The sequence below is a fragment of the Callionymus lyra genome, chromosome 3 (assembly GCF_982586985.1).
Source record: "Callionymus lyra chromosome 3, fCalLyr1.hap1.1, whole genome shotgun sequence".
NCBI classification, from domain to species: Eukaryota; Metazoa; Chordata; class Actinopteri; order Syngnathiformes; family Callionymidae; genus Callionymus; species Callionymus lyra.
In genome coordinates this window covers 25,133,682-25,151,818 of record NC_141820.1, presented here as the reverse complement: position 1 = coordinate 25,151,818, position 18,137 = coordinate 25,133,682, and the positions used below count along the sequence as shown (strand labels likewise).

Here is an 18,137-nt window from a genome sequence, read left to right as displayed (position 1 = left end):
GCCTGAAAAGATTTCTCTCCTCTGGTCCTGGGCCGTGTTCAGGAACCATAAGTAGATTCTGATGCACAGACCTCAGAGCCCAAGCAGGGGTGTAAGGCTGGATCAGATCAGTGATGTAAGGAGGAGCCTGACCATGAATAGATCTGAAAGTAAGAACCAGAATTTTAAAGTTGATCCTGAAAGAAACTGGAAGCCAGTGAAGAGTTTTAAGGATCGGGGAAATGTGAGTTCTTCTACTAGAGTGGGTTAGAATTCTTGCTGCAGAGTTCTGAATCAACTGCAGACGAGACATCTCCTTCTTGTTAAGACATGAAAACAAACTGTTACAATAGTCCAGACGAGAAGAAACAAACGCATGGATTACAAGCTCCAGATCATGTTCCGACAACATTTTCCCAAGTTTAGAGATTTTTCTCAGTTGAAGGAAACAGTTTCTGGTCAGTTTAGATCGGTGGTTTGTATACGTGTTTGGTGTGTACGCAGCTACAAGCTGTTGGTGTCCAATGGAATTGTTAGTTGCAGCAATTAGAAAACACTGTTGCATTCATTCATTCAGGTGTTGGAACATCTGCCTACAAGACAACTTTAAAGTTGCTTTATTCATTTCCCCAGAAAACAAGTGTGTGTGTGTGTGTGAGATCCCTTTGGGTTGTCTCCGGGTCAAGGCGACTTGGGGTCCCTAAAAAAAAAAATTGTGTTTGAGGTATTCCTTGTATTTGTGACTGGATCAAGGTAAATAAACTCCCTAGCTTCCAAGGCAAGACTACACAAGGGATACCATGAACACGTTTGTTTTCAGGTCACCTTGACCCGAAGATAACACGCGGGTTAAGATCCCTTCACAACTAATTTTGAAAATATTTTTGCTGATAAAGAAGCAAGTCAAAGGTAAGACAGTGGCCCAAAAAAACGTATTTTTTCATAATAAATCAATATATTTGGTATTGTGTAAAAAAATGAGATCAAGTGAGATTCTTACGAAGAAAAAACAGGTGGTATTATCCATCAAGCAATGCTGTTTCCTCGTCTTCATCTTACACAAACAAATCAGACAAACTCTTACCAAAACACACAAGAACACAGACCATGGATTATAATTAAGGATGCATTATTACCATAACAAGTAATGAACACATTGTATTCGCCACCATGACTGACCAAATATTAGTCTGGCAATATTTTTCCTCTCACTTCTTAGAATCTTATAATAAAAGAAGTGCTCTATTAAGTCTAAAGAGCAGATTAAATCTCATCAAAGTGCTGCGTGGAGCGACTAGAAGATGTTCTCTGTTAAAATAATGAGGTGCCCTTAAAGTGGAGGAGCTGGGAGCGGCCCATTGAAGTTATCGTCCTCTAGCATATTCCTGGTCTCAAATACCTTTTTCAAATATGACCAAGAAGTGCCATCATGATATGTGAAGTCACACATCTCTAGACACACACACACACACACACACACACACACACACACACACACGCTCACACACGGCGACTCTTGAGTAAAGCGGAGTCTCGGCCATGACTGGGATGTGGTCTTGGCAGATCATTCATCAACGTCAAAGTGGAGTCACACTTGAAAAAACTGAGGCGGACGGCTCTTATGTTTATGCCCTCTCAACCTCAACATCTGCCCTCTTTGTGTGTGAGAGTGTTCAGGATTGTTTAAGGTCTGACGGCGAGACAAAGTGTCGTTCTGTGTGAAGTGAGGAAAATGAAAGTGGATCATGCAAAGCTACACAACGGATTTAACACAAAACTCCACTGATAATGGGCCACAGGAAATTAAATGTAATCAGCAAAATGAACCAGATCAGATACTCTTTATTTATCTCATCGTGGGGATATTTACAAAAGAATGTGGTTAACGATGCATGGTTTCAAATGATCAGTTATTTTCCAGAAGAATCCATAATCTTAACAAAAGACAAAAAAAAAAGGTCAGCCGATAAACCTGAAGAATGAGACGCCATTATACTTTTCAATACTCTATCTTGTGTTAGGCGTTAATGCACTGTTAACACGTGTCGTCATGGAATAATGAGGAGCAATATCACACATGGCCGAGTACACACAAGTCCTCTTATCAGAAAACACCTCAATCGCGCAACAACACAAACACGCCACTAATCCTTAATGAAACTATTTATATATATTTGTGTGCATGATCACCGTATGTCCAAATAGATTTGCTTTTCTTACACAAGCGTGTCTCCCAATAATTGTAATTGAAACCCTTGATGGCTGGACCGTAAGTACTCAGAGGAGTCAATATGGTTTCTATCAAAGAGAATCATAAAGTTTAATGTGTCCCATCATGGTGCTGGTGCCCCCCCCTCTGTGGCCCATTAAGCAAAGTAATGTGTGTGCCCATCAGCGTGACACACACACACACAAACACACACAAACGCACAAATCACCTGATGTATATTTTATACATAAAAGCTACGTTTGAAATGACAACACAGAGTAGCGGCCACAATAGGAAGCCGCTGACAGTCGGGGGCCAGAGGGCAGCGGGGTGTGCGCCTCGGGAGTACATGTGTTTGGTTGGAGATAACTCTGCACAGAGAGGGGGTGTTGATCCTGAAGCTACGAGGCAGGTGGCAGCACAGTTTTGGAATCCTTTAGAATGTCCACCGTTTTAAGAAAACATACACAGTACCCAGAAAATGTGTGGCCTGTCAACTTTGATAAATTACTATGATAGCTGTATCTTATTACTGTAGTTATTGCAGTACAAAATATATATTATGTATGTCACAGTAGAGACTAGATTCCAATCTCTACTAGTATGTATATATATATATATATATATATATGTGTTATTTTCTCTATTAATACTGTTATTGCAAGTACGTTTTCTGATAATTAAAGCTGTTTAGAACCTTTATATACTGTATGACCTGTTCATGGACACTAATGACTTTTTAGATTATTTTACTCTCCAGGGTAGCACTTTATTCTGGAACTTGTAGGGTCTTCCTCATCATCTTATGCATAGCCCTCTGGGTTTTGGCAACTTTAATTGTCATTGTGGAGCGAAAAAGATATCCTTTATTTCGGTCCCCTGGTTAAATGAACAAAAAGATCCATATTTTAACCTTTAACGTTTCTTTCCCAGGCTTTTTCACAAATCGTCAGTCTTCCAATATTATCTATATCTGTTCAACTGTTTAATAAATGTGTCTTTAGCCAAAATACATTCAAAATATTCATAATAATGAACATTTTAGACAAATGCCTCTTGATATACGGGATATCCTAAATCCATATTGAAATGTTGATGAAATAGATGATGTTTAAGGGAATATTATATTTGAGATAGTAACAATATTAATTTTGGGGGACAAAAGTGGAAACGGTAGGTTTGTTTTAAAATGGAGTGGAATTAAAAAACTAAAATCATATATACAGTGCCTAAAATAAATATTGTATATAATGTGTCACCATTTCTCTCACTCAATATCTCACTAGAGACATGACATTTTCACCAGATGACGAAATAACTCTTTCAATCCACCAATGCAAAGAAATCAATATGAAAATGCACATAAATTAAGTTTTTTAATGTAAGTATTTAATACTTTGTACAGAAGTCTTTGTTCGCAATGACAGTTTCAAGACGCTTCCTATATGCATTGTTCAGAGTTGTAATTTTGGCCCATTCCTCAACACAAACTTTGTTTTGATCTTCAGTTCTCACCATAGATTTTGAAAAGGATTTAAGTCAGGAGACTGGTTTGGCCATTAAGGTGCTTTATTCGCTTTCTCTGGAACCAATTGAGAGTGTCCTTTGCTTTGCGTTTGTCCTGTTGAAAGGTAAATTTGAAATTTGACCAGACTACAGTCTCCCAGTCACCCACAGGTTTTTCTAAATACTCTTTTGCGAAAGTTAAACACGCTCGAACATTTTATTGAGCAATGGAGTCATGCCTGGTGAGTGTGTATAGAGGCCATGATGGTTAAGTGCATTGCTTAATGCTTTCCTTGAAACAATTGTACCTGCTAATTCCAGGTCTTTCTGGAGCTCCCGACAAGTGGCCCTTGGCCCCTGAACAACTCTTTGGAGGATTATTTTTACGCCTTTGTCAGAGATTTTCTGAAGGAGCTCGTAGCAGGTTTGCTGTGAGCTGATGTTGTTTCCAATTCCTGATAATGGGCCTAAGAGTGCTCACTGGAACATTAAGAAGTATAATATTCCTTTATAACCGATACCATTATTATGTTTTGCAGGTTGCAAAGGTCTTGTGAGGGCTCTTTGGTTTTCACCATCATGAGATCCTTCTTGTGTAACAACTTGCTATTGAGACGCCTTTTAAAGGCCCACAATTGGGACTAAATCAGCTGATGTTTTTTTTGCACTGATAAGTGGCAGGTTTGCTTTGCAATTGCCAATAGATTTCAGCGTGTTTCTTGGTTTTCCTTGCCTTTCAGCAACTCTTTTTTTGACACATGTTCAATACTTTTACACTGGATGATTTCAGATTATTACTTATAAACTTATTAATGGGATTTAAAAAAAAAATTCATTCCTTTGCTTTAATGGGTGGCATGGGTTGTTACCGACATCTGGTGAAAATTTCTGACTGTAGCACCTTTGATAATATATTTAGTGATAAAAATGGTGATGCGTTAAATACTTATTTTAGGCGCTGTACATATAGATACACGTTTGTGTGTGAGTGTGTGTATTTGTGTGTGGGGAAAAAGTAAAAATATTACATTTATTGCAGTTAAAAACAGGGACAACATGTTTATTTTAGGAAAGTAAAGACATTTTAAGACCCATACATTTAATATTGTATTAACAATTATAAGTACTGTTTCCACTTTTATTGGATTCAATCTGGTATATAAGGATCAAAATAGGTTTCTCCCACGACACGAGTTAATCTCTGTGAGTGGCATTTCATCATGTACTATTTATTTTGGATAATCAATAACCAACTGTTTAGGTGCCATTAATACTTTATGGTATATGATATACCATAAACAAATATCTACCTTTTTCAAATGTACATATTTCGTGAATGGAATACTTTGATTATTCATTGAACTATTTTTATTTTCCCACGCTGTTGATATGATTAAACCTGGGGTGTCCAATTTTCTGAAGTTCAAAATGCAAAGAACCTCATGCTATTATAAAAATGATAATGAACAAATAGTTTGGTTTATATCTTCTAATTACACTTAGATTCAAAATAATGTTAATTAATAAGGCACAGTTTTAAAAAAATGTTTTTCACAAATGCCATCTAGAATGTTGCCTTGTGTTAATATTTTTAATATATATATATATTTTTTTTAGAGTAGATCCAGCCGATCTCCGACAAACAAAGGAGGTTTTGGTAACAACTTGCATTGTTGCCAATACCATCTTTAATTGGCTTTCATTGTGGAAACTTGAAAGATAAAATAAATGTTTTTCTGCTCACACACACTTTGACTTTGTTCCTCCTACCTCCCACTGCTTCTTGTGTCCTCATCACAGAACCGCTACATTCAGGTGTACGAGGAGTGATTTGTGTGTCTGTTGATGGGAGCTGGAGGCTTCTTTCTCTTAATAAGGACACTTAATCTCCACTGTGTGTGTGAGCGTGTGTGTGTTTGTGTGTGTGTGTGTTCACGTGCTATGCTGGGCTGTTTGTACGGGGGAGTGGAGGTGAGACGGTGGGACGGCAGGGAGCCAATCAACAGGAAGCAATCAGCAGTCCACAAACAAGCGTTTCCTCCACACATCATGGCAAACAAAAAGGTCAGTGTCATTACAGTTACTGCAGGCAGACGTGCAAACGTGCGCGCATACACAAGCAGCCGACGTGCGCTTGTTATTGTCCACGCAGAGCCACATCTGAATATGAAATTTAAAAGGTCTCCGTCATTAGTTGACCGGTGGATGCCGAACATTTCTGCACCACCGGAGAGTGGCGACGAGGAATTTGTGTTGCGACTGAAGAACACAACAAAAAAAACCACACAAAAGGGCGGGAGGAGATGGACTAGTTAGTGGCTGTTGTCTGTGGCCCGGCAACAGAATAGCAAGAAAAGTGAAGAGTGGCGTTAAATGTAATTACGTCTCTCGCCACAAAAAAAAAAGGAACATCATTTACACGGCAAAACACACGGAGACAGGAAACACCTCCAGGAGGACTGTGTGCTTCTGTGTTGCAGTGGAGGGGACATGGGGGGTACGCTGAGATTAATGGAACCAATCTCCAGAGCTATCCAGCAGAGAAGCCATACACTCACAATCTCACTTGCCTTATTCTTCTAATATCACACTTTTTCTTTCCCCCCCCACCCCCGTTTCTCCCCCGATCTCACCCTAATTAAAGAAATCAATCAGAGGCAACAGGGACGCCGGACAGATAGCGGCACACTGCGGGGTCCCAGCTGATGTAGTCGGGGAGAAAAATACACGAATAACACCTGAAAATCTACCATTCCGAAAAGCGAGAGAAACAGGCGAGACAAACACGCTCCTCCCTTCTTAGCCTTACAGATCCTCCACAGATTCATCAACTCTCGGGCTCCGTGGCACACTGACATTATGATGGACATTAACCTTTCAAACTCTACTACACACTCTCTTCTGGCCTTATCTCGTGGTCCTGCTGGACAAAGAGAAGACCAGAGACCATCCCATAATCGTATCATTATTATACAATGCGAGTACATGATGTATAAATCTGCTGTGTGACGGCAAATTATCATACATATGTGTGTGACTTAACGCCCGGAGACAGGACTGCATATGAATTGCTTTTTAAAGGATGTTTTAAATCCGAAAGCTTATCGTTCATCTTGACTCCAGGGCAGCACATGATGTGAAATAAAATGACTAAGGATCAGTTGGTAGTAAGATCTCTGGCTGCACATCAAATTCAATACTTTGATGCACTAAAGAACAAATGAGTAAGAATACCAAAATATAACCTTTTCTTGCAAAAAGAGCGGAGGTGTTGACAACACAAGTACTCATCAAATTGTTAATAAACTCAAATAATTGGTAAGTGCAGACAGTTAACCCAATTAAAGGTCAAGTCCTTGGAGGGAAAACCCATTTTAAAATAGAATATTATTATTTCTTGAGACCCGTTATGTTCTCGACAAGTCTATGGTTATAGTCTTGGGATCTCTCAATTCTTATCCAGTCTCAGGTTTAATCGTTTTCTCAAATCATAATGTCTATGGTAATTTTTTCCGGACCTTTAACACAAACTTACGACACCACTCTTTACACCTCACTCGAGCAAATCATGCTGTATCTTCTGTGTGTAATATTGCTTTCATTAAAAAAAAACAACAATAACAAATTATTGTTGTCAACGACCCTTGATCCTGTGACGAAAATAAAACATAAAGCAACATAAATATTGAATATATAATGCAAAAACGATGACGTTAACAAAATATAAACTAGGACAAGGTAACTATTTACTTTAATTGACTGAAAGAAGAACACTTTGTTGGAATAAACTTTTCTGTCATCAGAAACAAATAGAAGAAACGGACTAAAGGATCACATTAAAAAAGGAAAATAATGTTCGATATCTTTTTATATTAACAGACATGAAATTGAGACATAGACATTACTTTGTAGACATTACTCACAACGAGTAAACACTAACATGGCCATGGATAAATGTTCAGACATTTATTCATTAGAAAAAGGACTGAACTAAAAAGAGACTGAACTAAATATATATATATATACTGTATATATATATATATTGAAGGAAAATGAATGTTGTTTATGATGTGTGGCAAACATGGAGACAATTAGAATGGATTGATCCTCAAAGAATGAAAAGACAATTTTCTAATAAGATGTTCCTGTTTGGTAAATATACATATAAATGTTCAGACATTTAGTGAATCGAAAATGGACTGAACCAAAAAGAGAATAGAGGTGATTGAAATTAATAAAAAGGACCAGAACTAAAGAGGCTGGTGTATTTTGTTTTGTCTTGGTCTTAATGGTTTATGAAATAAAGATTCACTAATAGAAATGATTTCATGATATTTTTCAGTCAATGTTACGAAGACCACAGAAGGTCGGTGGCCTCTAATAGGTCCCTCTGGCCAATAAGAAGATAGGTAATGGTCCTTCTAGAAATCGTCCAGAAACATTCCTGGAGTGTCGCCCACAGTTACCTGGAGCTCCACGTTTATATTGAAGCAGGTGAAATACTTTGATTATGTATTTTGGCGCATTTAAATCAAGTTAATATCTTCCTCTCGCGCTGATCAAAAAGGAAAGTGCTGCTGGGAACTAGAGCTTGAAGGGATGAGGCGCCAGCAGCCTTCATGTTCGGCCATCAGAACCTATGAGGCGAAGATTAGTAGGAGTTGAGGGCCTCTTATGTGGAGTTTGACTTGTGCTGCAAGACTAATTAATTTTAAGCATGTTATACAGGATTTATTACATAGTTTTTTTTTCTGAAAGCAAAAAGCAGAAGCAGTGGTTAACAAAGTGTCTAATGTTGATTAAACTTGAACTAAATCACAGCTGTCAAATCTGGCCCGCCAAGTCTTTATATGTGGCGCGTCGGACTGTTGGATCCAGATTGAAGTACAGTTACTCTTGATATAAGGAACAGAGATTATGGATGTCAACAATGATACGGAGACTTATATACAGTATATATATATGTGTATTGAAAGAATGATGTTTATGATGTGTGGTAAACATGGAGACAATTATGATGGATTGATCCTGAAAGAATGAAAAGATAATTTTCTAATAAGAGTCACACTTCCTTTTGGTAAATATACATTTTGCTCAGCCTCTGACTAAGTCTGCTAAAAGATTTCAGCCCCTTATGTTGTTGGGTTTGACACATTTACCTAAAGAAACACTTTAAACAAACTTAAAACAGTAGATTAATTCATATTTTTCGTGTGTGTGGCAGCAGAAGAGTTGTACTGTTATAGTACATGGGAGACAGGATGGGATATAGAGTCATCCTCCAGGACACAAAAACAACCCCCACGGTAAACGCCGATATTTTCTTCCAAATCGGTATCATTGAACACATAAAAGGCAGCAATGGACGACGGAAAGCAGATGCATCTATAAAACGGGATCCCCTATGGATTCCCGCATGTGGGTCGTGGCCAATCTCAGTGTGACTGTGTGTTTAATGTGCTGTAGCAATACTGTGGCCTGACTCTCTTCCAAGTGTGTGTTTGTGTGTTTGTGTGTGCGTGCACGTGTGTGCGTGTTCTTCACAACACCTGGCACATAGAGCGTCACAATGCGTAATAACTTCACAAAAGCCGCCCCATGTTCCTATGTGACAAAAATGACATCAATGCACATCTGGTCCATGATAAGAAAATTTGCCAGCAATTTCATAGTAATTTAATCATCCAGTGCAGGATCTGAGCCACTGCCTCAACACCTGGTCCGACCGAACGACTGATGCAAAACCTACTTCACTTTCAATTCCAAGGCATCTTCAGAATTTTCTAGTAGGACTTTTACCTCCTCTAGTCATCCTAACCTCTCCTTTACAATGAACCTCACTGGAGCCTCCATTGTTTTTTGGTAAAGTTCAACTGATGTGAGACATGTTTCAAATGTTCAAGTCCTCCTCTCCAAGATGCAGTATTTTCATACTTGAATTCAGTTTTTCCTCATCTGAAATCTCAACGAGAGCCTTTTTTTTCAGTGGTGAAAGTTTGAAGAATGTTAAAAAATGTGCAATTGGAAAATGATTTCTGCAAATACAAAAACCTTTCACCAGCTTTCATACTGTACCCGATCCGACTTTTAAACTTCTGCAAAATTGCAGGTTGTTTAATTTTTCTTCTGCAATCTTGAAAATCGATCTCTTAATCGCAGACTGCAGACGAACAGTTATTTCGAACACTGCAATGCACCCCTCTGTCAGTCTTAGTCCAGACTCCATCCCTCGTACAAAATTGACTCCAATTAAAAACAAAGTGTAGGAACATTTGATCACAGTTGCCGATGTTTAAAATAAATAAATAAATCGCAGAGGGACGTAAGCACACATACAACCAAAGGGCTGACTTTGACCTGAGAATGGCCATTGAAAGGGATTTAAGTTTGAAAGGATCCTTCATTTTGCCCAATTAAAAGCAGCAAATAACCAAACAAAGGAGCGGCTTACTTCACCCTCACCATCAGTGGAGGCTCATTATCCACAGCAGCATAATTAGCAAGATGCTGCACTCTTCATTAAGGAGGGACCAGACTTGTAAACAAACCCTGACTGAAGTTCAAACGCCCACTGCCTTTTTCTCACTAACCAAGTGTTGCTTACTTCCCAAGGAAGAAAATCAATGCGATCTCAAGGCAAGCCGGTCGGTCATAGACAGCAGGATGTTACACAATTGTGTTTCGGTTCCATGACAATCCATTCAAAGTACTAGTGATTACACACATGATGGTTATTTTAAAATACTCAGGAGTGATCCTGACCTGTAGTAGGGGTCTCTGAACACCCAGCACCTTCATGGTATCGGCACTGGCTAGAGTCTTCAGCGGGTCGGCCGTCTTGCTCACCAACTCCATTTCCTTGTTGATTTCTGTGCGAACCTGCAAACAACCATGACAGAGGTTTAAGTCCCAAATAAATCATTAAAATGTCATTATATCATCACCTTATCATTATGTTCAAATGCATTCACCTCTTTTTGCTACAAAAAAGGTATATATTCTGCCCTAAGGAAAGGACACATGTTCTTAAAAAAAAGAAAATTCCATGTCCAAATCCAAAAATGTATGTAGATATATGGCACAAACCATTTAACATGGAAAAACACTGCTATGGCTTAGGTATTAGCACCTCTCAGCGATGAAATGCAACATTTTCTGTTCACACAATTCACCTCCGTACTTTTTTATTCATTATAAAAAGTATCTCTCCATGGATCCATCCAGTCGCCTCCAGCCGTGCTTGAAGCTTTACCGGCTTTACATTTGCACTATTACTCACCTGGTTGAGGAAGAGATCGTTGATGTAGTAGGTGAGGAATGTTCTGAGCTGGCACTGCTTGGCTGGCCCAGGACCCATATTCATCTCTATCCCCTGAATGAAACTGTGCAGAACGACAAAACCAAAATTAAACTCCAGACATCACGACCAGATTCTTCTTCAAGTTAAAGATGCCTCTCAGAACCAGGGTAAATTATTTGTTTTTGTGTAGCATTAGCAATATTACAGCATAAAACAATTTCAGAGAAACCAAAATGTCAGGAATGTCAGTAAAAGAGTTCAGTACCTACCAAAGAAAAAGATTATAATAGATAGATTAAAGTATCCATTTCCAGATTTTTAAAGTACAAAGAATCATTTTTTCTCAGAAAAACTACCTCCTGCACAAAGTTAAGTTATTATACATCGTAAGTACTTCTTATCTCAGATGGAATAGATAATTGAAATGTAATGCCCACCAAACATTAAGTTTAGAGAGTTCAATACCCGTTTTTATTAACATAAAGATAACATAAAAGTTCATAGTAACAATGTCAGGGGAAAGAAAAATCTAATTTCATGGTACTTTGTGCACTTGAGAGTGTTCAGACTTTCAAACAGCTACAGATGCAGTAAGTAATTATTTTAAAGTACAAAAAAATGCCCTTTTTTCCTCGAGAAATCCAATAATAAAATGAACTGGCGGGATACATCATTGCAGTGGATACAGATTATTTTATTATATCTTGTATTTTATTATTATCACTAGAGTGCTGTGGATTTTGAGTATGAAATTTGTGGTTTCATAGTTGTCGTATACTGTATATTGATTATACATGATCTTAGATTTCTTTTAGATCAGACGTTTCAAGCTCAATAATGCAAGGGGCGAAAATCTTTGAACAGTATGAAAAATGTGTTTATTTACAGAAATGTTTGAGAGGAATTGTGAGTCGGATACCGTCAATCGGAAGGATTTATTTGAATCATCCGTAAGTTCCGTTCTTTCAACAGCAGGTTTACTCTTATTGGAATTATAAGTATAATCGTTGACACCGATAATCTATAATATTATCATCATAATAATACTTTCAAGTCACCATATCATGATGAATATTAATTTACTTTAATTTGAATCAACTATCCGAGGGGCCACATTCCTTTTTTTTTCCCACATGACACATGAGATGTTAAAAAGTACAAGTCATGTGAAACTAAGTCCTTGTCAGAGGCATACACTGCCACAGTGCTTATTCTTCAGTAATATTTGATTTTACATGAGATGTTAAAAAGTACAAGTCATGTGAAACTAAGTCCTTGTCAGAGGCATGCACTGCCACAGTGCTTATTCTTCAGTAATATTTGATTTTACAATATTACCAAATGTTTTCATGAACGTCAAAGTAAATGCAATTGGAATCTGGAGGGTTTTCCCTCTGCTGCTGGTCAGCAAACTGTCATCCAGTAATGGATGATATCACTGGTCTGGATCACTAGTTTTTCACAAGCGTTATTGGGCACAACACACATCAGCAGACGCCGTCTCGAGCGCTCCGCACATACAAATGCAAAAAATAAATCAAAACACCGAAATCTGCTCAGTATGACTTGATATATTATTACTGTATAAAAGGAAGCGTGAAATAAAGCAGAACAGTATTAAATTGAAGAATCGGGACAAAAGCATTTACGGTGGTGAAAAAATAAAATAAAGTGACGGTGATTGGATCGGACAAATCCATTTATTACAGGCGGTCGGGGTGAGAGAGGTGCTGGGAAACGGTGTCTGTGCTTTGAGAGAGGCGGCGAGCGGGAGCTGCATCAATGCGGGAGCATGTCGACAGCAGGATAAAGGTTCAGGTCAGATTCGCTCAGGCCAGGACTGGAGGACTGCCATAACATGCAGTCAAACACACGGGGAGGCTGCGGGATCGCCCGACTCAGCAACTTTCCTAAATTAGAAAGAGCTGAAGTGCACTGCTTTAAAGCCTTCATTGATTTTTTGAGGGAATTCTCTCACAGCGGAAAGTTTGTTGGGGGAAAGTATTTGTGGCCTAATTAAACGCTTGAAGGTTTATACCATCAATGAAGCACTTGTGAACAGTATAAACATGTAGGAATCATCAAAAAACAAGTTATTTTCTGTGTAAAAGATGACGAATCTTTGTCGTTTACAACTGGAATAATATCACCGAGTATAACCCAAATATATATGTTTGGTCGACTAAGCGGCTGCTCATAAGTGGGGAAAATCAGAAGAAAGAACTCAATTTAAAAAGTAAAGAAGTTCATTAAATTGAAAGTAATGTGCAAGAGCAGAGGGATCACAGAGATGAATCCTGAACTTAATTTGCCGTGCTCTTTTATAATTATTGTCACATCTTTCGATGAAGCAGCCTCACTGCACAACATCATGAATTCAACATAACAGCCTCTGGTGGATACGGCTGTGATATACAGAAGTTAATAACATCATTACACACACAAATATGTCAGCTCGCATCAACTCAGCTTGACTGCTGCAGAATCCAGATCGTAGATTTAACAGCCTGCTTCAACTCTCTGCTCTGGCTTCAGAGTGACAGGCTGACTCATTCGACCGCACACTGCTACACCTTTGACTTTACAACCGCTGGAACTGACATTTCCACAGGTAAAAGTGAACCTGCCATGTTGAAGATGGTTTAATATGCTTGTGTAGAGGGTGTGTCTGAAAGATCCAAGGAAAAAAAAACTTCTTCCAAAACTGGATTTCACCGTTCCCTTCAAATAAATCTCTATTTATTAGATCCCTTATTTTATATTTCTATTTCAAATTGAAGCAATACAAAAAAACAAGCATACACCCAACTCAATATTGTAACTTTTAATATTGTAAAGTTTTTTGTCTTGTTTTCAATGTTTTTATCGTGTTTTAATGTCTCTATCCTGCTTTAAATCTGTAGCACTTTGAGATTTGTTGACCAAATGTAAAGTGAAATACGAATAAAATCCATAAATGTTCTTTCCTTACACTTAAAGCTTTCTGTGTCCAATATCAAATGAATTTTATTTACAATTCTAAGGGTAAAAAACAAATATGTAAATAACATCCTAGGTTTGTTCTTTGCTTTTTGATATGAAATAATGATTCTAGAAAAATGTTAATATTGATATAATTAAATGTTCCTGATACTTAATCGACAGTTAATAATCTGTCGACTTTATAAGAGAAATAAATTCATATTTTAATATTCTATCATTATCGGTTATATTACAAAAAAAATCTTAATTGACAAAGTTGTTTATATCACTATAATCACTTGTTAACTTCATTATATACAACTAAAAACATCAAGAATGTAGAAAAAAATGTTTTAAATCAACCAATTAACCTGCCACCGAAAAAAAACGTTTTATGGTTGTTTTTTGTATAAAACAACACTTGATGCTACAGTTGACAAGATGAAGTAAGTCCCTCGTCATGACTATGTTTTGAAGTTATTACTTTATAAAGTTCTCCCTCATTTTCAATCTTGGCAAACGAGAGGTTACAAGGTCAGAGTCCATTATGACATAACAATGGCTTCACTCCTCCTCCAGCCAGCTGTAATCAAACCCGCTTTGTTTATACAACAAGTCCCTTGGAAGTGGAAACTTCCTGGATTGATGATATACGATGGCAAACTTTGATGCTTGACCAATCACAGCAGAGTGGGTGTGGTTATGGTGAACATGATTTCAAGTCCAGAAAAACAAAGTTTCCTGTGGGCGGGGCTTAAGATCATTTTCTAATGTAAATAGTTCAATGAAAGAGAGTTTTGTACAAACAGACACAAACTGATGATACAATAGAGTCCAACATCTATTTAAGACACACTTACATTTAACAATGCTACAAATGCTAATGTGAAAAAACATACAATAATATCCTTTCAAATTGTATTCTAGTAAAATCAAGCTGATGCCAATGCTGTGGATCTCTACCGTCACCCATTTATTGAGAGTGAAATGTGTAGCCAGAAGAGATGCCTTAAAAGGGAACACAAAATATGTATAATGAACACTATATGGAGAACAAATTGACAACGTGATCCCTGGTGTCAGTTGGGTTGCTAAGGAGATGCCTGGGAAGCAGCAGAGAGACAGCTAGCAACACGCTGCGCGGACTCATGCCTGCGTGTGAAATTTTAATGACCTTAAATAATCTGCTTATCGCCACATATACACACGTTTACACAAAGACTGACATGCTGCTCTGCGTCTAAGAGAACAATGTCTTGCATCGTGATGCTGATCTTCTGATTAGTGTAATTACCAGTGATCATAACAACAATAACTAATTATCTGGTAATGCGTTGACACTTTATTCGGCGGCCTGTTGACAATGTTGTCTGGTAGAAGGATGTGCAGACACTATCATTTGTCTGTGACTTTAATAACATCAACAGAGAAACATGGGAAATCAATGGGATCATCCGTTTTCAGAGAGTAATTATGCATTATGACATGAAGCGTCAACTAAACAGATATATATGCTTGAATAACATGTAACAACCGATGGGACTTTAATGACAGTTTTTCATTAATCTGTTAAGGTGGAAAGAAAGTTAACATGTACTTGACTTAAGAGAAGATGTTCATTATCTATCTATCCATCCATCTATAGTATCTATTTATCTATTTATAGTATCCATCTATCCATCCATCTATAGAATCCATCCATCTATCTATCCATCCATCTATAGTATCTATTTATCTATTTATAGTATCCATCTATCGATCTATCTATAGTATCCATCTATAGTATCCATCTATCTATAGTATCCATCTATCTATAGTATCCATCTATCCAGCTATAGTATCCATCTATCTATAGTATCATCTTTCTATCTATAGTATCCATCTATCATCCATCTACAGTATCCATCCATCCATCTATCTACAGTATACATCCATCCATCCATCTACAGTATAGATCCATCCATCTATCTACAGTATACATCCATCCATCTATCTACAGTATACATCCATCCATCTATCTACAGTATCCATCCATCCATCTACAGTATACATCCATCCATCTATCTATCTACAGTATACATCCATCTATCTAAAGTATCCATCTATCTATCTACAGTATCCATCTATCTATCTACAGTATCCATCCATCCATCCATTTCAGTCATTTCTGAAAAACTACAATAGACATCAAACTGATGAAATGAGATGGAAAAGTGACTGTAGTTCAAAGACACAAACCGTATGAAGATAGGTGGTAACAGCAGACCATAATATTTGAAGGGAAGACAACACCAGAAATATATAATGAGGTCTTGGTGCAGAATATTTATTGTATTGTATTCTGTATTTTTTTTGTTTTTCTTAGTGTGCCTAAAAGTGTAACTGCAATCCCATGAAATCACTGCCAACCATTGCCAAATACAACATCTGTTTACCAGACGATAACTCTTGGACTCCTGCAGGTTTTCACAGCGAATAACAGAGTTAAAAATAAAAGCGTTTTACTGCACAAATTCATAACTAATCTAATCTTTAGAAATATTATGAAGAAGTAATGACAAAGTGGAATGTATTGTTGCCTTAATATCTTCGGATGGACTCAGGGAAATTGCTTTATAATCATCCGTCCTGAAAACTGATCATGATATAAGAGCTAAATAAACAAAGAAAGGAGGGCAAAATCATGGTCATCCACAATGGCTATCGAAATTTAAAAATGTTGCCGTTGACAGTACGTTTTCTCTACCAGACTCAAATACACAGACACAATCATCTTCCATCAAAACCTGCAGCTTGAAATTTAAATTCACACGGTGTTTCTGGTGACGCCTCTTAGAGTGGCCCTCAAGGTAGCGTGGCGCTTATGGAACAAAGATGGCAGCATCACTCTTCATCCCCGGCTCTCTATAGTGGCGTCTGATGATCAGGCTGACAGCGTGTAATTATCAGTCATTAGCTAACAGATGTCAGATGCTCTGGGTCTGGACATGGATAATTATAGATGCCTTGCCCTATGTGTACACTCCCAGAGAAATGCTGTTCCAGGATGGTATTATCCATTTGAAACAACAAGGATCCGTCAGACAAAAAGAATGAGAGTCAAACTCTTTCTTTTACTTAAAATAAACGAGCACATAGGTGTGTCACCTCAGGATTGATTCCCGTCTGCTAAGTAAACTTAAGGTTACAAATGCTTCTTTAAATCAGGGGATTAACATGCCATCCTCAATCCATAACTGCAGTTGCGGCGTAATGATGGAGAAAGAAAAATGGGATAAAGACGGAGATTTAAGAAAGACAGCAGAATGAGAGCGTGCCGAGATTGATTAGAGACTCAGCTTTTTTTTTTTTTAAACATCCAAGGACTTTCCATAGGCACAGAGTGTTCATCTCAGTTGAAAGTCGATTTTGCCTTTCAACAGAGTGATGGACGGGAGGGTACACTGCATGGCATTAAAGGATTTAAGAGTTAAGGCAGAGGTGGCAGAGTCAGCAGGAGCATCTTCGGCAAAAATTAATCACATTTAGAAATATTTCTTGTTGCACCAAGAACGCCAAATTGACAAATTATTAGACTTATATTGTAAAAGAAAGAATGTGAAGGGTTCCCTTACTCAGGAGCTTGCAGTACCATGAGTGAGAAAAAGGAGGTGCATCATCTTCATCCATTATTAAAGTTTAAAATATTTGCTCACTTGGTAACAGTCTCTAGAAAGGAAAAAAGATTTAATACTGTCTTCAATGTGGATTATCATTAAAACATACTGGAGAAGATTGAACGTTTAATTCGCAATTTTAATATTTTTTCTATTTGTTTTTGTATTTTAGAATTCATAGCCACAAGGAATCAACTGGTCGGTGGTTTCTGCCGACAAAAAAAAACTTCCTGCCGTCTCCAAAGTCGCAGCTCATGAAGTCGGTCTGGGGGTTGGTCCAATGTCAGTTGAAATTCAAAATGGTGGATCGTTATGATGCTCGTTTTTGCTCTATTTCCACCAAGACAATTCACAATCTTAACCATTAGCTCCATTTAATTAAATTTCTTGGTGGATTTTTCTGTTTGATTTTCCCTCTTTGCACAAGTCATGGTAAAACATAGGCTCTTATGAAATACATATCTTGATTTGTCATTAGAAAAAAGATAAGATGTTTCAGATGCTGCTCGAATAGAACTTTAGCACT

At 37.7% G+C, this 18,137-nt stretch overlaps 1 protein-coding gene across 1 annotated transcript in view; it reads right to left on the bottom strand.

Annotated features, from left to right (window-relative positions):
- The window catches only part of exoc4 (exocyst complex component 4), a 100,958-nt gene that overhangs the window by 28,531 nt on the left and 54,290 nt on the right, over positions 1 to 18,137 (bottom strand). Inside the window, exons 12-13 of the mRNA XM_087787270.1 lie at positions 10,974 to 11,076; positions 10,457 to 10,573 (exon numbers count right to left, since the gene is read on the bottom strand). Of these exons, the coding sequence (XP_087643396.1) occupies positions 10,457 to 10,573; positions 10,974 to 11,076 (220 nt within the window). The remainder of the gene's footprint in view (positions 1 to 10,456; positions 10,574 to 10,973; positions 11,077 to 18,137) is intronic.